This window comes from Aphelocoma coerulescens, unplaced genomic scaffold (genome assembly GCF_041296385.1).
Source record: "Aphelocoma coerulescens isolate FSJ_1873_10779 unplaced genomic scaffold, UR_Acoe_1.0 HiC_scaffold_306, whole genome shotgun sequence".
Classification (NCBI taxonomy): Eukaryota; Metazoa; Chordata; class Aves; order Passeriformes; family Corvidae; genus Aphelocoma; species Aphelocoma coerulescens.
Window position 1 is genome coordinate 9,827 of NW_027183650.1, and position 27,363 is coordinate 37,189.

General features: G+C 59.6%; 1 protein-coding gene across 4 annotated transcripts; it reads right to left on the bottom strand.

Annotated features, from left to right (window-relative positions):
* Positions 1 to 96: 96 nt before the first annotated feature.
* Positions 97 to 27,200, bottom strand: LOC138101470 (voltage-gated potassium channel subunit beta-3-like). Of its 4 annotated transcripts, none has more exons than XM_068999236.1 (15): positions 27,087 to 27,199; positions 23,687 to 23,730; positions 22,502 to 22,539; positions 22,194 to 22,267; positions 19,370 to 19,414; positions 16,862 to 16,906; positions 14,962 to 14,999; positions 14,735 to 14,821; positions 12,096 to 12,131; positions 9,480 to 9,565; positions 6,675 to 6,768; positions 6,219 to 6,298; positions 5,344 to 5,428; positions 3,706 to 3,794; positions 97 to 456 (listed from the first exon to the last, which is right to left on the bottom strand). In XM_068999236.1, the coding sequence occupies exons 1-15, from the start codon at positions 27,095 to 27,097 to the stop codon at positions 382 to 384; spliced, it is 927 nt and encodes a 308-aa protein (XP_068855337.1). In that variant the 5' UTR covers positions 27,098 to 27,199; the 3' UTR covers positions 97 to 381. The 4 variants fall into 4 exon arrangements, with proteins under 4 accessions (XP_068855337.1, XP_068855336.1, XP_068855340.1 ...); XM_068999235.1 differs by lacking the exon at positions 97 to 456 and adding an exon at positions 1,845 to 2,015 and having other exon boundaries at positions 27,087 to 27,200; XM_068999238.1 differs by lacking the exon at positions 97 to 456 and adding an exon at positions 1,992 to 2,036.
* Positions 27,201 to 27,363: the final 163 nt, after the last annotated feature.

Sequence of the window (27,363 nt, forward strand, 5' to 3'; positions counted from 1 at the left end):
CTCAGGGGTCACTCGGGGTCACTCGGGGGTCCCCAGCTCCCCCCAGCCCCCCCCCCCCCATTCCCCTCCCCCACAGACGAGGCTCGGCCCCTCCCCCACGTGGGAAAAGCCACTTTATTCCCCTCCCCCCACGGCGGGGGGGGAGGGGCGGGAGGGGGCGTGGCCAGGCCGGGCCCCGCCCCCCTCCCCGCTGGAAGCGCTGCGATTGGTCAGGGCTCTGTTGGGGGCGGGGCTTTGTGCTTTGATTGGCCCCTCCCCCTTCGGGGGCGGGGTTATTGCTGTCACTCAAGAGGCTCCGCCCACGAGGGGGCGGGGCCGGGGCGCGGGGAGGGGGCGGGGCCATGCGGGAGCAGCCAATGGGAGGCGGCGGAGGGGGCGGGGTCAGGGCGGGGCCGCCCCTCCCCCCAGCAGGGGCTCGAGCTCGCGCAGCGCCGCGGGGCCGAGGCGGGGCAGGACCTGGGGGGGGAAAAACACCGAAATCGGCGGAAATTCACCCAAAATCGGGGTCAATTCACCCGAAATCGGGGACAATTCAGCCCAAATGGGTGACAATTCACCCGAAATCGGCGGAAATTCACCCAAAATCGGGGACAATTCAGCCCAAATGGGTGACAATTCACCCGAAATCCGCGTAAATTCACCCAAAATCCGCGTAAATTCGCCCAAAATCGGCGGAAATTCACCCGAAATCAGCGGAAATTCACCCAAAATTGGTGACAATTCACCCAAAAATCTGCGGAAGTTCACCCGAAATCGGTGACAATTCACCCGAAATCCGCGGAAATTCCCCCAAAATCGGTGACAATTCACACGAAATTGGCAGAAATTCACCCAAAATCGGGGACAATTCAGCCCAAATGGGTGACAATTCACCCGAAATCCGCGTAAATTCACCCAAAATCCGCGTAAATTCACCCAAAATCCGCGTAAATTCACCCAAAATCCGCGTAAATTCACCCAAAATTGGCGGAAATTCACCCCAAATCAGCGGAAATTCACCCCAAATCGGTGACAATTCACCCGAAATCGGCAGAAATTCACCCGAAATCGGCGGAAATTCACCCCAAATCGGCGGAAATTCACCCGAAATTGGTGAAAATTGACCCAAAATCGGTGACAATTCACCCGAAATCGGCGGAAATTCACCCAAAATCCTCGGAAATTCACCCGAAATCTGCAGAAATTCACCCCAAATCGGTGACAATTCACCCGAAATCCGTGGAAATTCACCCAAAATCGGCGGAAATTCACCCGAAATTGGTGAAAATTGACCCAAAATCGGTGGAAATTCACCCAAAATCGGCGGAAATTGACCCGAAATCGGCGGAAATTCACCCAAAATCGGTGAAAATTCACCCAAGAATCTGCAGAAATTCACCCGAAATCGGTGACAATTCACCCAAAATCTGCAAAAATTAACTGAAAATCTGCGGAAATTCACCCGAAATCCGCGGAAATTCACCCAAAATCGGTGAAAATTCACCCGAAATTGGTGAAAATTCACCCAAAATCTGCAAAAATTCACCCAAAATCTGACAAATTGACCCAAAATCTGTGAAAATTCACCCAAAATCTGTGAAAATTAATGGAAATTCACCCCAAATTGACCCAAAATCTACGAAAATTCACCCAAAATCTGACAAATTGACCCAAAATTTGACAAATTGACCTGAAATCGGTGAGAATCAACCCAAAAAGCCCCAAATGACACAAATCAGCCCCAAATTCATGAAAATCAACTCAAAATCAGACAGATGAGCTCCAAAATCTGCAAAAATGAACCCAAAATCTGACCAAAACCCCCCAAAATCGGCACAAATCACCCCAAATTAACCCCAAACCACCCCAAAATCAGACAAAATTAACCCAAATTTGGACTAATTCATCCAAAATCTGTGACAATTAACCCAAAATGTGACCAAAAAACCCCAAAACGGAAACAGATCGGCCCAAAATCTGCGAAAATCAACCCAAAACTCAGATGAAGCCAAAATCACAGGAACGGAGCCCAAAATCTGTGAAAATTAACCCAAAACCTGCAAAAATTAACTCAAAATCACCCCAAAACCTGACAGATTAACCCAAAATCCGACAAAATCACCCCAAAATCTGCAAAGCCCAGTCCGAAATCAGCCCAAATTAACCCAAAATCCACACGAATCACCCCAAAATTCTTCTGAAACACCCCCAGATCACCTGAGAGCGACCAAAATCAACCGAAATCAACCGAAATCAACCGAAATGACCCAAAATCCAATCAAATCGTTGAAAATCAACCCCAAAGCGGCCAAAAGCAGCGAAACCAACCCAAAATCGGCCAAAATTAACCCGAAACCAACTGAAAATCGCTCCGAGATGGACACAAATCACCCCAAACCACCCAAAATCAACCAAAATCACCCCAAATCACCCAAAATCAACTAAAATCACTTCAAATCACCTCAAATCAACCAAAATCACCCCAAATCAACCAAAATCAACCAAAATCACCCCAAATCACCCCAAATCACCTCAAATCACCCAAAATCAACCCAAATCACCCCAAATCACCCAAAATCAACCAAAATCAACCCAAATCACCCAAAATCGCCCCAAATCAACCAAAATCAACCAAAATCAACCCAAATCACCTCAAATCATCCAAAATCAACCCAAATCACCCCAAATCACCCCAAATCAACCCAAATCACCCAAAATCGCCCCAAATCAACCAAAATCGCCCCAAAATCAACCAAAATCAACCAAAATCACCCCAAATCACCCAAAATCACCTCAAATCACCCAAAATCAACCAAAATCAACCCAAATCAACCAAAATCACCTCAATCAACTAAAATCAACCCAAAATCAACCAAAATCACCCAAATCACCCCAAATCACCTCAAATCACCCAAAATCAACCCAAATCACCCCTCATCACCCCAAATCACCCCAAAATCAATCAAAATCACCCAAAATCACCCAAAATCAACCAAAATCAACCCAAATCAACCCAAATCACCTCAAATCAACCAAAAATCAACCAAAATCACCCCAAATCACCCCAAATTAACCCAAAATCACCCCAAATCAACAAAAATCATCCCAATCACCCAAAATCAACCAAAATCACCCCAAATCACCCCAAATCACCTCAAAACAACCCCCAGGACCCCCTCAAATCACCCCTGGACCCCCAACCCCCCCCATGCCCTCCCAGATGCCCCTCGGGTCCCCCAAACCCCCCCAGGACCCCCCAAATTCCCCCCAGGATCCCCCAAACATCCCCAGGACCCCCCCAATTCCCCCCAAACCTCCCCAACCCCCCCCAGGATTCCCCAAATTTCCCCCAAACCCCCGCCCCCAGCACCCCCAAATTCCCCAGGACCCCCCAAACCCTCCCCAAACCCCCCCCGAGACCCCCCCCAAATTTCCCCCAGGACCCCCCAAACCCTCCCCCAAACTCCCCCCAGGACCCCCAAATTTCCCCCAGGACCCCCCAAACCCTCCCCCAACCCCCCCCCAGGACCCCCCAAATTTCCCCCAGGACCCCCCAAAACCCTCCCCACAACCCCCCCCCAGGACCTCCAAACCTCCCCCAGAACCCCCAAATTCCCTCCAGGAGCCCCCAAACCCTCCCCCAGGACCCCCCCCAAATCCCCCCAAACCTCCCCAACCCCCCCCAGGACCCCCCAAACCCTCCCCAAATTCCCGCCCCTCCCCCACCTGCAGGGCCTGGAGTTGCTCCCGCAGCCCCCGGGGGGTCTCGGCCCCCACCAGGACGGAGCTGACGCCCTCGAGCCGCAGGGACCAGGCTGGGGACAGGGATGGGGACACCCCGGGGTCACCCAGGGTCACCCAGTGTCACCCACCCCCTCAGGGTCACCTCAGGGTCACCCCAGTATCGCCCAGGGTCACCCCAGTGTCACCCCAGTGTCACCCACCCCCTCAGGGTCACCCCGGGTCACCTCAGGGTCACCCACCCCCTCAGGGTCACCCCAGTGTCACCCCAGTATCGCCCAGTGTCACCCCAGTGTCACCCACCCCCTCAGGGTCACCCCGGTGTCACCCCAACGCCCTCGAGCCGCAGGGACCAGGCTGGGGACAGGGACGGGGACACCCCGGGGTCACCCCAGTGTCACCCAGGGTCACCCAGTGTCACCCACCCCCTCAGGGTCACCCCGGGTCACCTCAGGGTCACCCAGGGTCACCTCAGGGTCACCCACCCCCTCAGGGTCACCCCGGTGTCACCCCAACGCCCTCGAGCCGCAGGGACCAGGCTGGGGACAGGGACACCCCGGGGTCACCCACCCCTTTGGTGTCACCCAGGGTCACCCCAGTGTCAGCCACCCCCTCTGTGTCACCCCGGTGTCACCCCAACGCCCTCGAGCTGCAGGGACCAGGCTGGGGACAGGGACGGGGACACCCCGGTGTCACCCCAGTGTCACCCAGGGTCACCCAGTGTCACCCACCCCCTCAGGGTCACCCCGGGTCACCTCAGGGTCACCCAGGGTCACCTCAGGGTCACCCACCCCCTCAGGGTCACCCCGGTGTCACCCCAACGCCCTCGAGCCGCAGGGACCAGGCTGGGGACAGGGACACCCCGGGGTCACCCACCCCCTCGGTGTCACCCAGGGTCACCCCAGTGTCAGCCACCCCCTCTGTGTCACCCCGGTGTCACCCCAACGCCCTCGAGCTGCAGGGACCAGGCTGGGGACAGGGACACCCCGGGGTCACCCAGGGTCACCCCAGGGCCACCCACCCCCTTGGTGTCACCCTGGTGTCACCCAGGGTCACCCAGTGTCACCCCAGTGTCACCCACCCCCTCAGGGTCACCTCAGGGTTACCCCGGTGTCACCCACCCCCTCAGGGTCACCCACCCTGCCCACATCCCCAGTGTCACCTCAGGGTCACCCTGGTGTCACCCACCCCCTCAGGGTGACCCCGGTGTCACCCCAACGCCCTCGAGCCGCAGGGACCAGGCTGGGGACAGGGACACCCCAGTGTCACCCCAGTGTCACCCACCCCCTCAGGGTCACCCTGGTGTCACCTCAGCGTCACCCCAGTGTCACCCAGTGTCACCCACCCCCTCAGGGTCACCCCGGTGTCACCCCAACGCCCTCGAGCCGCAGGGACCAGGCTGGGGATGGGGACACCCCGGGGTCACCCACCCCCTCGGTGTCACCTCAGGGTCACCCCGGGGTCACCCTGGTGCCATCCTGACACCCCCCCCGCACCCCCCGCGTGCCCCGTGTCCCCCACATCCTCCTGTCCCCGATGTCCCTGAACCCCCCAATCCCCCCCGATGTCCCTGAACCCCTCAACCCTCTGATGTCCCCCCGATGTCCCCCCGTGTCCCCTCACCGATCCCCAGCTGTCTCTCGGAGCACCCCAACTTCTGGGCCAGTGGCCGCAGCTCCCCCAGAGCCACCGGGCAGCGGGGCCGGCCCTGGGGACACAGCGGGGACATTGGGGACATTGGGGGGACATTGGGGGGACATTGGGGACATTGGGGGGGCATTGGGGGACATTGGGGGGACATTGGGGACATTGGGGGGACATTGGGGGGACATTGGGGACATTGGGGGGGCATTGGGGGACATTGGGGGGACATTGGGGGGACATTGGGGACAGTGGGGGGACATTGGGGGGACATTGGGGGGACATTGGGGGGACAGTGGGGACAGTGGGGGGACATTGGGGGGACATTGGGGGGACATTGGGGACAGTGGGGGGACATTGGGGGGACATTGGGGGACATTGGGGGGACATTGGGGGGACATTGGGGGGACATTGGAGGTGTTGGGGGGATTGGACGGGTTGGGGACATCGGGGACATCTGGGGGCACTGGGGACATTTGGGGGGCATTGGGGACATCTGGGGTATTGGGGGACATTTGGGGACATTTGGGGGGCATTGGGGGGGCATTGGGGGGCATTGGGGGGACATTGGGGGGCATTGAGGGGGACATTGGGGGGACATCGGGGGTATTGGGGGACATTTGGGGGGACGTGGGGGACATTGGGGGCATTGGGGACATTTGGGGGACTTTGGGGGGACAGTGAGGACATTGGGGGGACATTTGGGGCATTGGGGGGGCATTGGGGGGCATTTGGGGATATTTGGGGGGCATTTGGGGACATTGGGGGACATTTGGGGACATCGGGGGGGGCCGTTTGGGTGGCACTGGGGACATCCTTGGGGACATTGGGGGGGCTCCCGGGTAGCCCCGGGCTACCTTGGCCGGGGCGTTTCCGGGGGTCTCCTCATCCGGGGGGGGCCCAGGGGCCACCGGGGACCAGGTGACAGCGCCCAGGCCTGGGGACAGCGGGGGAGGGGCGACCTGGGACCCCCGCCCCCACTGCCCCTCCCCCTTTAGCCCCTCCCCCTATAGCCCCTCCCCCTATAGCCCCGCCCCTTCGGCCACACCCAGCCCGTGGCCCCGCCCACCGCCCCGCCCGTTCTGACCACGCCCCTTTTGTCCAGCCCCACCCCCGACCACGCCCCCTTTTGGCCACCCCCCCTTCCCGTTGGTCCCTTCCGGCCACGCCCCCTCCTCATGGCCACGCCCCCTCTCGCTCCACCCATTTGTAGATTTTGGCCCCGCCCCCTTTCCACTGGCCCCCGCCCCCTTTCCGGTGGCCCCGCCCCCTTTCCCGTGGCCCCGCCCCCTTTCCCGTGGCCCCGCCCCTACCGAGGTGGCGGAAGAGGCGGGGCTCGGGCGGAAGCTCCGCCCACTGACACACGGGGGCCACCAGGTTCAGCTGCCGGGCCACCGCGAACGTGTCCTGGGCCAGGGGACACCCCGGTGACACCCAGCCCGTGGCACCCACCCTGTGGCACCCACCCGGTGTCACCCACTGCTGTCACCCACCCTGTGTCACCCACCCTGTGGCACCCACCCGGTGGCACCCAGCCCATGTCACCCACCCTGTGTCACCTCCTGTGTCACCTCCTGTGTCACCCACCCTGTGGCACCCACCCTGTGTCACCCACCCTGTGTCACCCACTGCTGTCACCTCCTGTGTCACCCACCCCGTGTCACCCACCCCCACTGTCACCTCCTGTGTCACCCACCCGGTGTCACCCACCCGGTGTCACCCACCCTGTGGCACCCAGCCCGTGGCACCCACCGGTGTCACCCACCCTGTGTCACCGACCGCTGTCACCTCCTGTGTCACCCACCCTGTGTCACCCACTGCTGTCACCCAGCCCATGTCACCCACTCTGTGACACCCACTCCGTGTCACCCACCCTGTGTCACCCACTGGTGTCACCCACCGCTGTCACCCACCCTGTGTCACCCACCCCGTGTCACCCACTGGTGTCACCCAGCCCATGTCACCCACCCTGTGTCACCCACCCCGTGTCACCTCCTGTGTCACCCACCCTGTGTCACCCACTGGTGTCACCCAGCCCCATGTCACCCACCCTGTGTCACCCACCCCGTGTCACCTCCTGTGTCACCCACCCTGTGTCACCCACTGGTGGCACCCAGCCCCATGTCACCCACCCCCGTGTCACCCAGCCCATGTCACCCACCCTGTGTCACCCAGCCCCATGTCACCCAGCCCGTGTCACCCACTCTGTGACACCCACTCCGTGTCACCCACCCGGTGTCACCCACCGCTGTCACCCACCCTGTGTCACCCACTCCCTGTGTCACCCACCCTGTGGCACCCACCCGGTGTCACCCAGCCCGTGGCACCCACCCGTGTCACCCACCCCCACTGTCACCTCCTGTGTCACGCACCCCGTGTCACCCACCCTGTGGCACCCACCCGGTGTCACCCAGCCCGTGGCACCCACCCGTGTCACCCACCCTGTGTCACCCACTCCCTGTGTCACCCAGCCCGTGGCACCCACCCCGTGGCACCTCCTGTGTCACCCACCCTGTGTCACCCACCGCTGTCACCCAGCCCATGTCACCCACTCTGTGACACCCACTCCGTGTCACCCACCCCGTGGCACCTCCTGTGTCACCCACCCTGTGTCACCCACTGGTGGCACCCAGCCCCATGTCACCCACCCCTGTGTCACCCAGCCCATGTCACCCACCCTGTGTCACCCACCCCCTGTGTCACCCACCCCTGTGTCACCCAGCCCGTGTCACCCACTCTGTGACACCCACTCCGTGTCACCCACCCGGTGTCACCCACCGCTGTCACCCACCCTGTGTCACCCACCCTGTGTCACCCACTGGTGTCACCCACCCTGTGTCACCCACTCCCTGTGTCACCCACCCTGTGGCACCCACCCGGTGTCACCCACCCTGTGGCACCCACCCTGTGTCACCCAGCCCTGTGTCACCCAGCCCTGTGTCACCCACCGCTGTCACGCACCCCATGTCACCCACCCTGTGGCACCCACCCGGTGGCACCCAGCCCGTGGCACCCAGCCCCTGTCACCCCCCTGTGTCACCCACCCCGTGTCACCCAGCCCGTGTTGCCCACCCCTGTGTCACCCACCCTGTGTCACCCCCCCTGTGTCACCCCCCCCGTGTCACCCCCTGCTGTCACCCACCCGTGTCACCCACCCCCACTGTCACCTCCTGTGTCACCCACCCTGTGTCACCCACTGTCATCACCCTGTGTCACCCACCCCCACTGTCACCTCCTGTGTCACCCACCCTGTGTCACCCACTGTCATCACCCTGTGTCACCCACTCCCCGTGTCACCTCCTGTGTCACCCACCCTGTGTCACCCACTGTCACCACCCTGTGTCACCCACTCCCCGTGTCACCTCCTGTGACACCCAGCCCGTGGCACCCACCCGGTGTCACCTCCTGTGTCACCCACTCCGTGTCACCCACTCTGTGCCACCCACCCCGTGTCACCCAGCCCGTGTCACCTCCTGTGTCACCCAGCCCGTGTCACCCACTGTCACGCCCCTGTGTCACCCACCCCGCCTCCCCTCCGTGTCTCCCGGTGTCACCCCCAAGTGTCCCCATCGCACCCCCCCAGTATCCCCCAGTGTCCCCCAGTGTCCCCAGTGTCCCCTCTGTGGCCCCCAGTGTCCCCAGTGTCCCCCCAGTATCCCCCAGTGTCCCCCAGTGTCCACAGTGTCCCCCCATGCCCCCCCAATGTCCACCCAGTGTCCCCCAGTGTCACCAGTGCCCCCCCAGTGCCCCCCAGTGTCCCCCAGTGCCCCCCCAGTGCCCCCCCAGTGTCCCCAGTGTCCCTCCAGTGTCACCCCAGTGTCCCCCAATGTCCCCCCAGTTTCCCCAGTGTCCCCCAGTGCCCCCCAGTGCCCCCCCAGTGTCCCCCAGTGTCCCCCAGTGTCCCCCAGTGCCCCCCCAGTGTCCCCCAGTGTCCCCCAGTGTCACCCCAGTATCCCCCAGTGCCCCCCAGTGCCCCCCCAGTGTCCCCCCAGTGCCCCCCAGTGCCCCCCCAGTGCCCCCCAGTGCCCCCCCAATGTCCCCCCAGTGTCACCCAGTCCCCCCCAGTGTCCCCCCCGAATGCCCCCCCGAATGACGTCACCGCGTCCCCCCCCCCGCACCATGACGTCACCGGGGGCCCCCCCGGCCGTGCCCCAGTACAGCGCCAGGCCCTGCTCGATGACGTCACTCATGGCGCGAACCAACTCTGCGGGAAGGCGGGGGGGGAAGGCGGGGGGGAAGGACCGCGTTAATTCCGAGCGCCCCGGGGGGGGGGAACTGGGGAGATTTGGGGGGGTTTGGGGGGGCTCAGGAGTGATTTGGGGGATTTCGGGGGGCTTTGGAGGGGATTTGGGGGGGTTGAGGGGCATTTTAGGGGGGCCCTGGGGTATTTTGGGAGGGGTCTGGGGGGGATTTGGGGAGGTTTTGGGGCAGCTCCGAGGGATTTTGGGGAGTCTGGGGGAGATTTGGGGGCGGATTTGGGGGGATCTGAGGGGTTTAGGGGGATCTGGGGGTGATTTGGGGGGTTCGGGAGTATTTTGGGGGGGGTCCGGGGGGAATTTGGAGGGGTCCGAGGGGGTTTTGGGGGGGCCTGGGGGGATTTTGGAGGGGTCTGAGGGGTTTAGGGGGATCTGGGGGTGATTTGGGGGGGTTGGGGGGCATTTTGGGGGGGTCTGGGGGTATTGGGGGGGCATGGGGGGATTTTGGGGAGTTCAGAGGGATTTAGGGGAGTCTGGGGGACATTTGGGGAGGCCTGGGGGTATTTTGGGGGGTCCGAGGGGGTTTTGGGGGGGTCTGGGGAGAATTTGGGGGGTTGGGGGGCATTTTGGGGGGGGTCTGGGGGGAAGTTGGAGGGGGCCCAGGGGGTTTTGGGGGGGTCTGGGGGGATTTGGGGGGGGCATGGGGGGATTTTGGGGAGTTCAGAGGGATTTAGGGGAGTCTGGGGGACATTTGGGGAGGCCTGGGGGTATTTTGGGGGGGTCCGAGGGGGTTTTGGGGGGGTCTGGGGGGATTTGGGGGGGTCTGAGGGGTTTAGGGGGATCTGGGGGGAATTTGGGGGGGTTGGGGGGTATTTTGGGGGGGGTCCGGGGGGGTTTTGGGGGGGTCTGGGGGGATTTAGGGTGGGTCTGGGGGGGATCTGAGGGAGGGATTTGGGGATTTGGGGGGGCTTTTGGGGGGTCTGGAGGGGGGGGGTGATTTCGGGGGGATTTTAAGGCATTTTGGGGTGATTTGGGGTGCTTTGGGGGGGATTTGAAGGGGTTTTGGGGTGTTTTAAGAAGATTTTGGGGGATTTTAAGGGGTTTTGGGGAGACTTGAGGGGCTTTTGGGGTGATCTGTGGGGATTTTAGGGGGATTTATGGGGGTTTTGGGGTGATTCAGGGCGTTTTGGGTTCATTTAAAGCAGTTTTGGGGCGATTTGAGAGGGTTTTGGGTTGATTTCAGGTGGTTTTGGGGTGATTTATGGGGTTTAGGGTTAATTTATGGCGGTTTTGGGGCAATTTGAGGGGATTTGGGGAGATTTATGGGGGTTTGGGGTGATTGAAGGCGGTTTTGGGGTGATTTATGGGGTTTTGGGGTGATTTGAGGGGGTTTTGGAGAGATTTTTGAGGTTTTGGGTTGATTTAAGGTGTTTTTGGGGTGATTAAGGGGATTTTGGGGTGATTTCTGGGGGTTTTGGGTTAATTGGAGGGGGTTTGGGGGCGATTTGAGGCTGTTTTGGGGGGATTTATGGGGTTTTGTGTTAATTTAAGGTGGGTTTGGGTTGATTTAAGGCAGTTTTGGGGTGATTTCTGGGGTTTTGGGTTGATTTAAGGGGGTTTTGGGGACATTTGACAGGGTTTTGGGGACATTTATCGGGTTTTGGGTTGATTTAAGGCAGTTTTCGGGTGATTTATGGGGTTTTGGGTTAATTTAAGACGGTTTTGGGGCAATTTGAGGTGGTTTTGGGGGATTTATGGGGGTTTGGGGTGATTTAAGGTGGTTTTGGGGTGATTTCTGGAGTTTTGGGTTAATATATGGCATTTTTGGGGCAATTTGAGGGGGTTTTGAGGTGATTTCTGGGGGTTTGGGGTGATTTAATGCAGTTTTGGGGTGATTTCTGAGGGTTTTGGGTTAATTTAAGACGGTTTTGGGGTGATTTGAGGCGGTTTTGGGGGAATTTATGGGGGTTTGGGTTGATTTAAGGCGATTTTGGGGTGATTTGAGAGGATTTGGAGACATTTATGGGGTTTTGGGTTAATTTAAGGCAGTTTTGGGGGGATTTTAGGGTGTTTTGGGGTGATTTATGGGGTTTTGAGTTAATTTATATCGGTTTGGGGGCAATTTGAGGGGGTTTTGGGGGATTTATGGGGGTTTGGGGTGATTTAAGGCGGTTTTGGGGTGATTCAGGGGGTTTTGGGTTGAGGGGGTTTTGGGGGGATTTATGGGGCTGGGGGTTAATTTAAGGCGGTTTTGGGGCAATTTGAGGGGATTTTGGGGTGATTTTAAGGCAATTTTGGAGTTATTTAAAGGGATTTTGGGGTGATTTAGGAGATTTTGAGGTGATTTGAGGTGGTTTTGGGGTGATTCAGGCGGGTTTGGGGTGATTCAGGGGGTTTTGGGGTGATTCAGGCGGATTTGGGGTGATTCAGGGGGTTTTGGGGTGATTCAGGCGGGTTTGGGGTGATTCGAGGCGATTTTGGGGTCCCTGGGGGGGTCCCCGGAGTGTTTCCTCCCCCCCCCAACCCCTCCCTTGGTACCTTCCAGCCGCAGCAGCCGCAGGGTCGGGTCCATTCCTGGGGGGGGGGGAGAAGGGGGAGGGGACGTGAGGGGGCGGGGCCGGAAGGGGCGGGGCCGAGTGGGCGGGGCCACGGCGTTTGGGGAGGGGCGTGGTCTGCAGAAAGGGGCGTGGCCTCCGCATTGTGGGCGTGGCCAGGGCAGGATGTGACGTCACACGCTGTGGGCGTGGGGACGTGAAGCGGGCGTGGTTTTTCTCTCGGGGGGGCGTGGTCTCTGCAGAAGGGGCGTGGCCTGTGGGGGCGTGGCCTGTGGGAGAGGGGGCGTGGGCTGTGGGAGAGGGGGTGTGGCCTGTGGTAGAGGGAGCGTGGTCTTTGGAGAAGGGGCGTGGCCTGTGGGAGGGGGCGTGGCCTGTGGGAGAGGGGGCGTGGCCTGTGGGAGAGGGGGCGTGGCCTGTGGGAGAGGGGGCGTGGCCTGTGGGAGAGGGGGCGTGGTCTCAGCGAAGGGGTGTGGCCATGTGGGAGAGGGGGCGTGGTGCCTCTGGGAGGGGGCGTGGCCTGTGTGAGGGGGCGTGGCCTGGGAGAGAGGGGTGTGGCCTGTGGGGGATGGGACATGGCCTGTGGGAGAGGGGGCGTGGTTTGTGGGAGAAGGGGCGTGGTCTATGAGAAGGGGCGTGGCCTTAAGGGGAGGGGGCGTGGTCTGAAGAGAAGAAGTGTGGTCTTTGGGGAAGGGGTGTGGCCTGTGGAGAGGGGGCGTGGCCTGTGGGAGAAGGGGCGTGGCCTTGGAGAGAGGGGGCGTGGTCTTTGTGGAGGGGCGTGGTCTCTGTGAAGGGGCGTGGCCTGTGGGGGGTGTGGCCTGTGGGAGGGGGCGTGGCCTGGGGGAAAGGGGGTGTGGCCTGTGGAGAACGAGAGTGGTCTTTGGAGAAGGGGCGTGGCTATGAGAGGGGGCGTGGCCTGTGGGAGGGGGCGTGGCCTCGGTGAAGGGGCGTGGCCTGGGAGAGAGGGGTGTGGCCTGTGGGAGATGGGGCGTGGTTTGCGGGAGAGGGGGCGTGGTCTGCGGAGAATGGGCGTGGCCTGTGGGGGTGTGGTCTGTAGAGAAGGGGCATGGCCGGTGGGAGGGGGGTGTCGTCTTTTGGGGAAGGGGTGTGGCCTATGGAGAGTGGGCGTGGCCTGTGGGTGGGGGCGTGGTCTATGGGGAAGGGGTGTGGCCTGTGGGGGAGGGGCATGGCCTGTGGGAGAGGGGGTGTGGTCTCGGTGAAGGGGCGTGGCTGGTGGAGAAGGGGCGTGGTCTGTAGAGAAAGGGCGTGGCCTGCGGGAGAGGGGGCGTGGCCTGTGGAGAACGGATGTGGTCTTTGGGGAAGGGGCGTGGCCTGTGGGAGAGGGGGCGTGGCCTGAGAAGGGCGTGTCTGTGGATAGGGAGCCGCTGAGAAAGGGTGTGGCCTGTGAGGGGGCGTGGTCTGTGAGGGGGCGTGGCCTGTGAGGGGGCGTGGCCTGTGGGAGAGAGGGCGTGGTCTCGGTGGAGGGGGTGTGACCTGTGGGAGAGGGGGCGTGGCCTATGAGGAAGGGGCGTGGCCTGTGGGAAGGGGCGTGGTCTATGGGGGCGTGGTCAGTGGGAGAGGGGGCGTGGCCTGGGAAGGGCGTGTCTGTGTATAGGGGCGTGGCCTCTGAGAGGGGGGTGTGGCCGCTGAGGGGGCGTGGCCTGTGGGATGCGGGGCGTGGCCTGTGAAGAAGGGGTGAGTCCAGTGGGAGAGGGGGCGTGGCCTGATGGAGGGGGGCGTGGTCTTGGTGAAGGGGCGTGGCCTGGGAGAGAGGGCGTGGTCAGTGGGAGAGGGGGTGCAGTCTGTAGGGAATGGGAGTGGTCTTTGGAGAAGGGGCGTGGCTATGGGAGAGGGGGCGTGGCCTGTGGGAGGGGGCGTGGCCTGTGGAGAGGGGGCGTGGTCTCTGAGAGGGGCCGTGGCCTGGGAGAGAGGGGTGTGGCCTGTGGGAGAGGGGGCGTGGTTTGCGGGACAGGGGGCGTGGTCTCGGTGAAGGGGCGTGGCCTGTGGGAGAGGGGGCGTGGCCTATGAGGAAGGGGCGTGGCCTGTGGGAAGGGGCGTGGTCTATGGGGCGTGGTCAGTGGGAGAGGGGGCGTGGCCTGAGAAGGGCGTGTCTGTGGATAGGGGCGTGGCCTCTGAGAGGGGGGTGTGGCCGCTGAGGGGGTGTGGCCTGTGGGATACGGGGTGTGGCCTGTGAAGAAGGGGCGTGTCCGGTGGGAGAGGGGGCGTGGTCTTGGTGAAGGGGCGTGGTCTGGGAAGAGGGGTGTGGTCTGTGGGAGAGGGGGTGTGGCCTGTAGGGAATGGGAGTGGTCTTTGGAGAAGGGGCGTGGCTATGGGAGAGGGGGCGTGGCCTGTGGGAGGGGGCGTGGTCTGCGGAGAGGGGGCGTGGCCTCGGTGAAGGGGCGTGGCCTGGGAGAGAGGGGGGCGGCCTTTTGGAGAGCGGGCGTGGTCTCTTTGAAGGGGCGTGGCCTGATGGGGGCGTGGCCTTGGAGAGAGGGGGTGTGGTCTGGGCGAAGGGGCGTGGCCTATGCGGAGTGGGCGTGTCCTGCAGAGAAGGGGCGTGGCCTGTGGGAGGGGGCGTGGCCGGTGGGAGGGGGCGTGGCCTGAGAGGAAGGGGCGTGGCCTGACCCTCGTTGTGGGCGGGGCCCGGGCGGGGCCCGGCGAAGACGACGTCGACGTAATCGAGCTGCAGGCGCCGCAGGGAGCCCCGGAGCGCTGAGGGGGCGGGGCCTGGGTTAGGCCACGCCCACCCCCACACGCCCCCCACACCCCCCCCAACATGGGGGGCGTGGTCGCGCTCGGGCCACGCCCACCCCGGGCTGGCCACGCCCACCCGGGCCCCGCCCCCCGCTCACCCTCCAGGAGGTGCTTCCGGGAGAGGCCCCGGTCGGGTCTGGGGGAGGGGAAACAAAGGGGGAGGGGGGGGGGGTCAGAGCCCTCCCCCACCCCTGAGAGAGCCCAAATCCACCCCCCAAAAAAGCCCCAAAATTCACCCCGAAAAACTTCAAAGTTCGCCCCAAAATTCACCCGAAAAGCCCCAAAGTTCACCCGAAAAAACCTCAAAATTCGCCCCAAAATTCAACCAAAAAGCCCCAAAGTTCACCCCGAGAAACCTCAAAATTCGCCCCAAAATTCAACCAAACTCAACCAAAAGCCCCCAAAATTCGCCCCAAAATTCAACCAAAAAGCCCAAAAATTCACCCCAAAAGACCTCAAAATTCACCCCAAAATTCGCCCCAAAATTCGCCCCAAAAGCCCCCAAAATTCACCCAAAAAACCTCAAAATTCGTCCAAAAATTCAACCAAAACCCCCCAAAGTTCACCCGAAAAACCTCAAAATTCACCCCAAAATTCACCCCAAAAACTCAACCAAAAGCCCCCAAAATTCAGCCCCAAAACCCCTCAAAATTCACCCCAAAATTCAACCAAAAAGCCCCAAAATTCAGCCCCAAAAACTCTCAAAATTTGCCCCAAAATTCAACTAAAAACCCCCAAAATTAACCCAAAAAAACCCCGAAGTTCGCCCTAAAAACCCCAAATTCCCCAGAAACCCCAAAATTTTCCCAACCCCCCCCAAAATTCTCCCAAAAAACCCAAATTCACCCCAAAAATCCCCAAAACTCCCCCAAACCCCTCAAAGTTCCTGGAGAATTCAAAATCCGCTCCCCAAACCCCAAAATTCACCAAAAAAACCCCAAAATTCCTCCCCAAAACCCCAACATTCACCCCAAACCCCAAAATCCCCCCAAATTCACCCCAAAACCCCCAAATTTCTCCCCCCAACAGCCCAAATCCTTCCCCAAGATCCCAAAATCCCCCCCAGAGACCCCAAAATCTCCCCCAAAACCCCCCAAATCCACCCCAAAAACCTCCAAAATCCCCCAAAATCTCCCCCAAAAGACCCCAACCCCCCCCAAAGACCCAAAATCCCCCAAACCGACCCCAAAATCTCCCCCAAAACCCCCCAAATCCACCCCAAAAACCTCCAAAATCAACCCCAAAAAACCCCAAAATTCCCCTAAAATCCCCCCAAAAGACCCCAAATCCCCCCCGAGACCCCGAACTGCCCCCAAAAACCCCAAAATTCCCCCAAAATCCCCCCCAAAAACCCAACCCCCCCAAAATGACCCCAAATCCCCCCCATAGACCCCAAAATCTCCCCAAAACCCCCAAAATTCCCCCAAAATCTCCCCCAAAAAACCCCAACCCCCCCAAAATGACCCCAAATCCCCCCCAGAGACCCCGAACTGCCCCCAAAAACCCCAAAATTCCCCCAAAATCCCCCCAAAAGACCCCAACCCCCCCCAAAAAAACCCAAATCCCCCCCAGAGACCCCAAAATCTCCCCAAAACCCCCAAAATTCCCCCAAAATCCCCCCAAAAACTCCAACCCCCCCAAAATGACCCCAAATCCCCCCCAGAGACCCCGAACTGCCCCCAAAAACCCCAAAATTCCCCCAAAATCTCCCCCAAAAAACCCCAACCCCCCCAAAATGACCCCAAATCCCCCCCAGAGACCCCGAACTGCCCCCAAAAACCCCAAAATTCCCCCAAAATCCCCCCAAAAGACCCCAACCCCCCCAAAAAAACCCCAAATCTCCCCCAGAGACCCCAAAATCCCCCCAAAACCCCCAAAATTCCCCCAAAATCTCCCCCAAAAGACCCCAACCCCCCCCAAAAAATCCCCAAATCCCCCCAAAAAGACCCCAAAATTCCCGCCCCTCCCCCCCCCCCGCGGTGCATTGTGGGTACTCACGGCCCCCCCCAATGGACGCGCGTGGTGATGACGTAACTGGAGCGTCTGGTGGGGGGAGGGGCAGCGCCCCCAAATCCATCCAGGACCCCCCAAAATCCAACCCAGGGACCCCAAAACCCCCCAAAATCCCCCCAAAATCACCTCGGGACCCCCAAAATCCAACCCAGAGACCCCAAAACCCCCAAAATTCCCCCAAAATCACCTCGGGACCCCCAAAATCCAACCCAGAGACCCCAAAACCCCCAAAATTCCCCCCCCGGGACCCCCAAAATCCTCCCCAAAGTCACCTTGGGACCCCAAAAACCCCCAAAATTCCACCTGGGACCCCAAAAAACCCCAAAATCCCCCCCGGGACCCCCAAAATCCTCCCCAAAGTCACCTCGGGACCCCCCAAATCCAACTCAGGGACCCCAAAAAACCCAAAATTCCACCTGGGACCCCCAAAATTCCACCTGAGACCCCAAAATCCCCCCAAAATCACCTCGGGACCCCCAAAATCCAACCCAGAGACCCCAAAAAACCCAAAATTCCACCTGGGACCCCCAAAATTCCACCTGAGACCCCAAAATTCCCCCAAAATCCCACCCGGGATCCCCAAAATCCCCCCAAATTCGCCTCGGGACCCCCAAAATCCTCCCCGGGACCCCAAAATCCCACCTGGAACCCCCCCAAATTCACCCCAGGACCCCCAAAATCCAACCCAGAGACCCCCAAAACCCCCAAAATCCCACCTGGGACCCCCAAATCCCCCCAAAATACCCCCCGGGATCCCCAAAATCCCCCCCAAATTCCACCCGGGACCCCCCAAATCCAACCCAGGGACCCCCAAACCCCCCAAAATTCCACCTGGGACCCCCAAAATTCCACCTGGGACCCCAGAATCCCCCCAAAATCCTTCCCGGGACTCCCAAAATCCTTTCAGGGACCCTCAAAATCCAACCCGGGTCCCCCAAAATCCAACCCAGGACCCCCCAAAACCCCCAAAATTCCACCTGGGACCCCCAAATCCCCCCAAATCTCCCCAAATCTCCCCCAAATTCACCTCGGGATCCCCAAAATCCAGCTCAGGGAACCCAAAATAACCCAAAAATCCCCTTAAGGACCCCAAAAATCAGCCCGGGACCCCAAAAACTCCCCCAAAATCCAACCCGGGGACCCCAAAAATCCCCAAAATCCCACCTGGGAACCTCCAAATTCCACCTGAGACCCCAAAATCCAACCCGAGGACCCCAAAAAGCCCCAAAATTCCACCTGGGACCCCAAAATCTCCTCAGGAACCCCAAAATCCCCTCAGGAACCCCCAAAATCCAACCCAGAGACCCCAAAATTCCCCCAAATCCCACCCAGGGACCCCAAAATTCCCCAAAATCCCCCCAAAATCCCACCCAGGGACCCCAAATCCCCCTCGGGACCCCCCAAAACCAGCCCAGACACCCCAAAATTTCCCTAAATCCCACCCAGGGACCCCAAAATCCAGCCCAGGTCCCCCCAAAAACCCCAAAATTCCACCTGGGACCCCAAAATCCCCCAAAATTTCCCCCCAAATTCCCACCCAGGGACCCCAAAATCCCACCCAGGGACCCAAAAATCCCCTGAAATCCCCCCAAAATCCCACCCAGGGACCCCCAAATCCCCTCAGGGACCCCCAAATCCAACGCAGGGACCCCAAAATCCCACCCAGGGACCCCCAAAATCCCCTCAGGGACCCCAAAATCCCACCCAGGGACCCAAAATCCCCCCAAATTCACCCGGGGGACCCCAAAATCCCACCCAGGGACCCCAAATCCCCCTCGGGACCCCCCCCAAACCAGCCCAGACACCCCAAAATTCCCCAAAATCCCCCCTAAATCCCACCCAGGGACCCCAAAATCCAGCCCAGGACCCCCCAAAAACCCCAAAATTCCACCTGAGACCCCAAAATCCCCCAAAATCCCCCCCAAATTCACCCGTGGGACCCCAAAATCCCACCCAGGGACCCAAAAATCCCCTGAAATCCCCCCAAAATCCCACCCAGGGACCCCCAAATCCCACCCAGGGACCCCGAAATCCAACGCAGGGACCCCAAAATCCCACCCATGGACCCAAAATCCCCCCAAATTCACCCGGAGGACCCCAAAATCCCACCCAGGGACTCCAAATCCCCCTCGGGACCCCCCCAAACCAGCCCAGAGACCCCAAAATCCCCCCTAAATCCCACCCAGGGACCCCAAAATCCAGCCCAGGACGCCCCAGAAACCCCAAAATTCCACCTGCGACCCCAAAATCCCCCAAAATTTCCCCCCAAATTCACCCGTGGGACCCCAAAATCCCACCCAGGGACCCAAAAATCCCCTGAAATCCCCCCAAAATCCCACCCAGGGACCCCCAAAATCCAACCCAGGGACCCCAAAATTTCCCCAAATTCCCCCAAATCCCCCCAAAATCCCACCCAGGGACCCCAAAAATCCCACCCAGGGACCCCAAATCCCCCTCGGGACCCCCCAAAACCCCTCCCCGCCCCTCCCCCACCTCCATCCTTTGCTCCTCAGGATCCTCCCGAGCATCTTCTCCACCCTGGGGGGATTTTGGGGCAAATTTGGGCGATTTTGGGGCATTTTAGGGGGGAATTGGGAGGATCAGGGGGGATTTGGGGGATTTTGGGGGGATTTGGGGAAATTTTGGGGCAATTTGGGGGGATTTTGGGGGAATTTGGGGGATTTGGGGGGGGTGGGGGCACTGGGGAGATTTTGGGGGAATTTGGGGGATTTGGGGGGGGGAGGTTGGGGGGATGCTGGGGAGATTTTGGGGGATTTTGGGGGGAATTTGGGGGGATTTGGGGGTTTGGGGAGGGATTTGGGGGGGTCCTGGGGAGATTTTGCAGGAAATTTGGGGAGATTTTGGGGGGGATTGGGGGATTTTGGGGGAGTTTGGGGGATTTGGGGAAATTTTGGGGGGAATTTGGGGAGATTTTGGGGGGATTTGGGGGGATTTTGGGGGGATTTGGGGAAATTTTGGGGGGAATTTGGGGAGATTTGGGGGGGATTTGGGGGGATCCAGGGGAGATTTTGGGGGGGATTGGGGGATTTTGGGGGAGTCTGGGGGAATTTGGGGGATTTTGGGGTGGGTTTGGGGGGGTCCTGGGGAGATTTTGGGGGAATTTGGGGCGATTTTGGGGGGGTTTGGGGGGATTTGGGGGATTTTGGGGGGGGGGGTTGGGGGGGTCCTGGGGAGATTTTGGGGGAAATTTGGGGAGATTTTGGGTGGGGATTGGGGGATTTTGGGGGAGTTTGGGGGAATTGGGGGATTTTGGGGGGGGGGGGGGGGGGCGGGTCCTGGGGAGATTTTGGGGGGATTTGGGGGGATTTTGGGGAAATTTTTGGGAGGATTTGGGGCAATTTTGGGGGCATTTTGGGGGACTTCGGGGGGATTTGGGGGGATTTTGGGGGGGACTGGGGGATTTGGGGGGAGTTTGGGGGAATTTGGGGGACTTTGGGGGGGGGGGTTGGGGGGGTGCTGGGGAGATTTTGGGGGAATTTGGGGAGATTTGGGGGTTTTGGGTGGGATTTGGGGGGGTCCTGGGGAGATTTGGGGGGAGGATTGGGGGATTTTGGGGGAGTTTGGGAGAATTTGGGGGGGATTTTGGGGCAATTTTGGGAGGAATTTGGGGGATTTTGGGGCAGTTTGGGGGGATTTTGGGGGGATTGGGGAGGATTTGGGGGATTTGGGGAGGTTTTTGGGGGGTCTCAGAGGGTTTTTGGAGCCGGGATTTTTTTGGGGGCGGTTTTGGGGTCCGGGAGGATTTTTGGGATTTTTGGGGGTTTTTTTTTTGAGGTTGGGATTTTTTTTCGGGGGTGATTTTGGGGTCTGGGGAGGGTTTGGGGGTTTTTTGGGATTTTTTGGGATTTTTGGGGGACTTTTTTGGGATTTTTTGAGCTTTTTGGAGTCGGGATTTTTTTGGGGGCGGTTTTGGGGTCCGGGAGGGTTTTTGGGATTTTTTGGGGGATTTTTTTGGGGGGGGGGTGTTTGTGGGATTTTTTGTGGGATTTTGGGTTTTTTTGAGGTTGGGATTTTTTTTGGGGGGTGGTTTTGGGATCTGGGGAGGGTTTGGGGATTTTTTTGGGATTTTGGGGATTTTTTTGGGACTTTTTTGGGGGTTTTTTGGGGTTTTTAGGGTCGGGATTTTTTTGGGGGCGGTTTTGGGGTCCGGGAGGGCTTTTGGGATTTTTGGGGGGATTTTTTTTGGGATTTTTTGGTGGTTTTTTGATTTTTTTTTGAGGTCGGGATTTTTTTCAGGGCTGATTTTGGGATCCGGGATGGGGTTTGGGATTTTTTGGGGTTTTTTTTGGGGTTTTTCAGGATTTCTTGGGATTTTTTGGGATTTTTTAATGGATTTTGGGGGTTTTTGGGGTCGGGATTTTTTTGGGGGGTGCTTTTGGGGTCTGGGAAGGTTTTGGGGTTTTTTGGGTTTTTGGGGGATTTTTGGGGATTTTTTGTGGATTTTGGAGTTTTTTGGGGTCGGGATTTTTTTGGGGGTGCTTCTGGGGTCCAGGAAGGTTTTGGGGAATTTTTGGATGTTTTGGGATTTTTTGGGGATTTTGGGGGTTTTTGGGGTCGGGATTTTTTTGGGGGGTGCTTTTGGGGTCTGGGAGGGGTTTTGGGGTTTTTGGGGAATTTTTGGGGATTTTTCAGGATTTTTTTGTGGATTTTTGGGGGTTTTTGGAGTCGGGATTTTTTTGGGGGGTGCTTTTGGGGTCTGGGAGGGGTTTTGGGGTTTTTTGGGATTTTTTTGGGGTTTTTGGAGTCGGGATTTCTGGGGGACAGTTTTAGGGGCCGGGCTGATTTTTTGAGGTTTTGGGGGGATTTTTTTGGATTTTTTGTGGGGTTTTCGGGTTTTGGGGGGATTTTTTGTGGGTTTTTTTTGGTTTTTTTGGGGTTTTTGGGATCGGGATTTTTTTGGGGGGTGCTTTTGGGGTCTGGGAAGGTCTGGGGGATTTTTTTGGGTTTTGGGGGATTTTTTTGGATTTTTGGTGGGTTTTTGGGGTTTTTGGGGTCGGGATTTTTTTGGGGGGTGCTTTTGGGGTCTGGGAAGGTCTGGGGGATTTTTTGGGTTTTGGGGGGATTTTTTGTGTGGTTTTTTTTGGTTTTTTGGGGTTTTTGGGGTCGGGATTTTTTTGGGGGGTGCTTTTGGGGTCTGGGAAGGTCTGGGGGATTTTTTGGGTTTTGGGGGGATTTTTTGTGTGGTTTTTTTTGGTTTTTTGGGGTTTTTGGAGTTGGGATTTTTTTGGGGGGTGCTTTTGGGGTCCGGGGCGGTTTTTGGGGTCCGGGGTTTTTTGGGGTCCCCCCCCCCCCGTACCTGGCCGAGGCCTCGGCAGCATCAAACAGGGTCACCCCCAGCTCGTAGGCGACGCTCAGGACCCGCTCGGCCTCCTGGGGACCCCAAAATTTGGGGGGGGGGAGTCAGAGAGGGACCCCCAAATCTGGGGGGGGCACCCCAAAAAGGGGCGGTCCCAAAAACGGGGGAAACACCCAAAAAAACGGGGGGGAAACCCCCCCAAAAATGGGTGGGAAACCCCAAAAAAAGGCAAAAGGGAACCCCAAAAATGGGGGGGATACCCCAAAAATGGGGTGGGGGGACCCCAAAATTTGGGGGGGGGGTCTCACCTCCTCTGAGGTCCCGGCCCCGAAGGTCCCGCGGGCACCTGGGGGGGGAATTGGGGATGAGGAGAGAGAGACCCCCCCAAAAAAACCCCAAATCCACCCCAAAATCCACCCAAATGCCCCAAAACCTCAAAAAATCCACCCAAATCCACCCAAAATCCATCCAAAACCTCCAGAACCCACCCAAAATCCACCCAAATCCCCCCAAATCCACCCCAAATTCCCAAAAATCCACCCAGGGACCCCGAAACCTCCTGGAATGTCCCAAATCCACCCCAAAATCCACCTGAAACCCCCAAAATTCCCCCAAATCCACCCCAAAATCCACCCGAATCCTCCCAAAATCCACCCAAATCCCCCCAAAATCCCCTCCAGCCCCCCCAAATCCCCTCAAACTCCCCAAATCTCCCCTTAAAACCCCTCCAAACTCCCCAAAATCTTCCCAAATCCCCCCCAAAAATCCACCCAAATCCACCCAAAATCCACCAAAAGAATCCAAAATCCACCCAAAATCCACCCAAATCCCCCCCAAATCTCCCCAAATCCCCCCAAATTTTCCCAAATCCCCCCAAATTTTCCCAAATGCCCCCAAATCCCCCAAAATTTTCCCAAATCCCCCCCAAATCTTCCGAAATCCCCCCAAAATTCCCCCAAAATGCCCCCAAATATTCTCAACCCCCCCCAAATCTTCCCAAATCCCCCCAAAATCCCCCAGAATTCCCCCAAAATCTTCCCAAATCCCCCCAAAATCCCCCCAAATCTTCCCAAACCCCCCCAAAATGCCCCAAAATCTCCCCACATACCTCCCAACTCCCCCCCAAATCTTCCCAAATCCCCCCAAATTCCCCTCAAATCCCTCCAAAATCCCCCAGAATTCCCCCAAAATCTTCCCAAATCCCCCCAAATTTTCCCAAATCCCCCCCAAATTCCCCCAAATCCCCGCAAATTTTCCCAAGTCCCCCCAAAATCCCACCCAAATCCCCTCAAATCCCCCCAAATTTTCCCAAATCCCCCCCAAATCCCCCCGAAATGTCCCCAAATCCCCCCAAATTTTCCCCAAATCCCCCCCAAATCCCCCCAGATTCTCCCAAATCCCCCCAAATTCCCTTCAAATTTTCCCAAATCCCCCCAAAATTTCCCAAATCCCCCCCAAATCCCCCCAGCTCGCCCCCAGCCCCGGCCCCTCACCCAGCCCCAGGCACGAGACCCGCAGCCCCGAGCGCCCGAGGGTCCTGGGGGGCACAGAGGGGGCGGGGTCACCCCAAAAGGGACCCCCAGAGCGGGGGGACCCCCCGAGGGAGAGGGGACCCCAAAAAGGGACCCCGGGGACCCCCAAAAAGGGACCAAAGGACCCCAAAAAGGGACTCAGGGACCCCCAAAAGGGACCCCGGGGACCCCCAAAAGGGACCAAGGGACCCCAAAAAGGGACCAAAGGACCCCAAAAAGGGACCAAGGGACCCCAAAAAGGAACTCAGGGACCCCCAAAAAGGGACTGAGGGACCCCAAAAGGACCAAGGGACCCCAAAAAGGGACTCAGGACCCCCAAAAGGACCAAAGGACCCCAAAAAGGGACCAAAGGACCCCAAAAAGGGACTCAGGGACCCCCAAAAAGGGACTGAGGGACCCCCAAAAGGGACCAAGGGACCCCAAAAAGGGACTCAGGGACCCCCAAAAAGGGACCCGGGACCCCCAAAAAGGGACCAAAGGACCCCCAAAAGGGACCAAGAGACCCCAAAAAGGGACCAAGGGACCCCAAAAGGGACTCAGGGACCCCCAAAAGGGACCAAGGGACCCCAAAAGGGACTCAGGGACCCCCAAAAGGACCAAAGGACCCCAAAAAGGGACCAAAGGACCCCCAAAAAGGGACTCAGGAACCCCAAAAGGGACCAAGGGACCCCAAAAGGGACCAAGGGACCCCCAAAAAGGGACCAAGGGACCCCAAAAAGGGACTCAGGGATCCCCAAAAAGGGACCAAGGGACCCCAAAAGGGACCAAGGGACCCCAAAAAGGACCAAGGGACCCCAAAAGGGACCAAGGGACCCCAAAAAGGCACTGAGGGACCCCCAAAAAGGGACCCGGGGGTCCCAAAAAGGGACCAAGGGACCCCCAAAAAGGGACCAAGGGACCCCCAAAAGGAACTCAGGACCCCCAAAAGGACCAAGGGATCCCCAAAAAGGGACCAAGGGACCCCCAAAAAGGGACCAAGGGACCCCAAAAAGGGACTTAGGAACCCCAAAAGGACCAAGGGACCCCAAAAGGGACCAAGGGACCCCAAAAAGGGACTCAGGGACCCCAAAAGGACCAAGGGACCCCAAAAGGGACCAAGGGACCCCCAAAAATGGACCAAGGGACCCCAAAAGGGACCAAGGGACCCCCAAAAAGGGACCAAAGGACCCCAAAAAGGGACCAAGGGACCCCCAAAAGGGACCAAGGGACCCCAAAAAGGGACTGAGGGACCCCCAAAAGGGACTCAGGGACCCCCAAAAAGGGACCAAGGGACCCCAAAAGGGACCAAGGGACCCCAAAAAGGGACCTGGGGACCCCAAAAAGGGACTCAGGGACCCCCAAAAGGACCAAGGGACCCCCAAAAAGGGACCCGGGGACCCCCAAAAAGGGACCAAGGGACCCCAAAAAGGGACCTGGGGACCCCAAAAAGGGACTCAGGGACCCCCAAAAAGGGACCAAGGGACCCCCAAAAGGAACTCAGGACCCCCAAAAGGACCAAGGGACCCCAAAAAGGGACTCAGGGACCCCAAAAGGACCAAGGGACCCCAAAAAGGGACTGAGGGACCCCCCAAAAGGGACCAAGGGACCCCAAAAAGGGACCCGGGACCCCCAAAAAGGGACCAAGGGACCCCCAAAAGGGACCAAGTGACCCCAAAAAGGGAGCCAGGGACCCCCAAAAACGGACCCGGGGACCCCCAAAAGGGACCAAGGGACCCCAAAAAGGGACTCAGGGACCCCAAAAAGGGACCAAAGGACCCCCAAAAGGACCAAGGACTCCCAAGGGACCCCAGAATAAACCCAGGGACCCCAAAAAGGGACCCCCCAAATAAACCCAGGGACCCCCAAAAGAGACCCCGGGACCCCCAAAAATAAACCCAGGGACCCCCAAAAGGACCCCAGGGACCCCAAAAAGGGACTCAGGGACCCCTAAAAGGGACCCCGGGACCCCCCAAGCACCCCCCCAAATAAACCCAGGGACCCCCAAAAGAGACCCCAGGGACCCCAAAATAAACCCAGGGACCTCCCAAGGGACCTCCCAAAATGGGACCCGGGGACCCCAAAAAGGGACTCAGGACCCCCCCAAATAAACCCAGGGACCCCTAAATAAAGGACCCAGCCCCTCCCCCCCCCCCCAATGACCCCAATTCCTCCCCCCGGAGAATCGGGAACCCCAAAAGGGACGGCGGGACCCCCAAGGACTCCCCAATACACCCCGGGACCCCCCAAATAAACCCAGGGACCCCCAAAAGGGACCCCGGGACCCCCCAAATAAACCCAGGGACCCCTAAAAGGGACCCCGGGACCCCCCAAGGACCCCCCAAATAAACCCAGGGACCCCCAAAGGACCCCAGGGACCCCCAAAATAAACCCAGGGACCCCCAAAGGACCCCAGGGACCCCCAAAAAGGGACGCAGGGACCCCCAAATAAACCCAGGGACCCCCCAAAAGAGACCCCGAGACCCCCAAATAAACCCAGGGACCCCCAAAAGGGACTCAGGACCCCCCAAATAAACCCAGGGACCCCCAAAAGGGACCCCGGGACCCCCAAGGACCCCTCCAGATAAACCCAGGGACCCCCAAAAGGGACCCCGGGACCCCCAAATAAACCCAGGGACCCCCAGAGAGACCCTGGGACCCCCGAGATAAACCCAGGGACCCCCAAAAGGACCCCAGGGACCCCAAAAAGGGACTCAGAGACCCCCAAAAGGGACCCCAAAAGGACCCCAAAAGGGACCAATGACCCCCCAAATAAACCCAGGGACCCCCAAAGGACCCCAGGGACCCCAAAAGAGACCCCGGGACCCCCAAGGACCCCCCAAATAAGCCCAGGGACCCCCAAAAGGGACCCCGGGACCCCCCAAGGACCCCCCCAAATAAACCCAGGGACCCCCAAAACAGATCCGGGACCCCCAAAAGGGACTCAGGACCCCCCAAATAAACCCAGGGACCCCCAAAAGGGACCCCGGGACTCCCCAAGGACCCCCCCAAATAAACCCAGGGACCCCCAAAAGAGACCCCAGGGACCCCAAAAACGACCCCAGGGACCCCCAAAAGGGACTCAGGACCCCCCAAATAAACCCAGGGACCCCCAAAAGGGACCCCGGGACCCCCAAGGACTCCCCCAAATAAACCCAGGGACCCCCAAAAGGGACCCCGGGACCCCCCAAGGACTCCCCCAAATAAACCCAGGGACCCCCAAAACAGATCCGGGACCCTCAAAAGAATCCCAGCCCCCCCCCCCCCCTAGGACCCCAACCCCCTCCCTCAGGGGAGAATGGGGGACCCCAAAAGTGACCCCAAAATGCCCCCCGGACCCCCCCAAACCCCCCCGGCCCCTCCCCCCGCCCCTCCCCCCCCATACCGGTACTTCATGCCGGGCCCGGGGGTCGCTCCGGGGGGGTCCCGTTTCGGGGGGGCCGCCGCCCCTCCCCCCGCCGGGCCTTTGCCCCCCGCTTTCTGCGGCCCCCCCCGGGCCGGGGCCGCCCCTCCCCCACCCGCTGCCCTCCCCCCCGCCCCTCCCCCTCCCCCTCCCCCCCCTCCGGCCGCCCCTCCCCCCCCCGGGCCGGGGCCCCTCAGGCTCTGCTCGGTGCAGGCGATCGAGACCTGCATTGGGGGGGGGGGGGGAGGGGCTGCGGGGG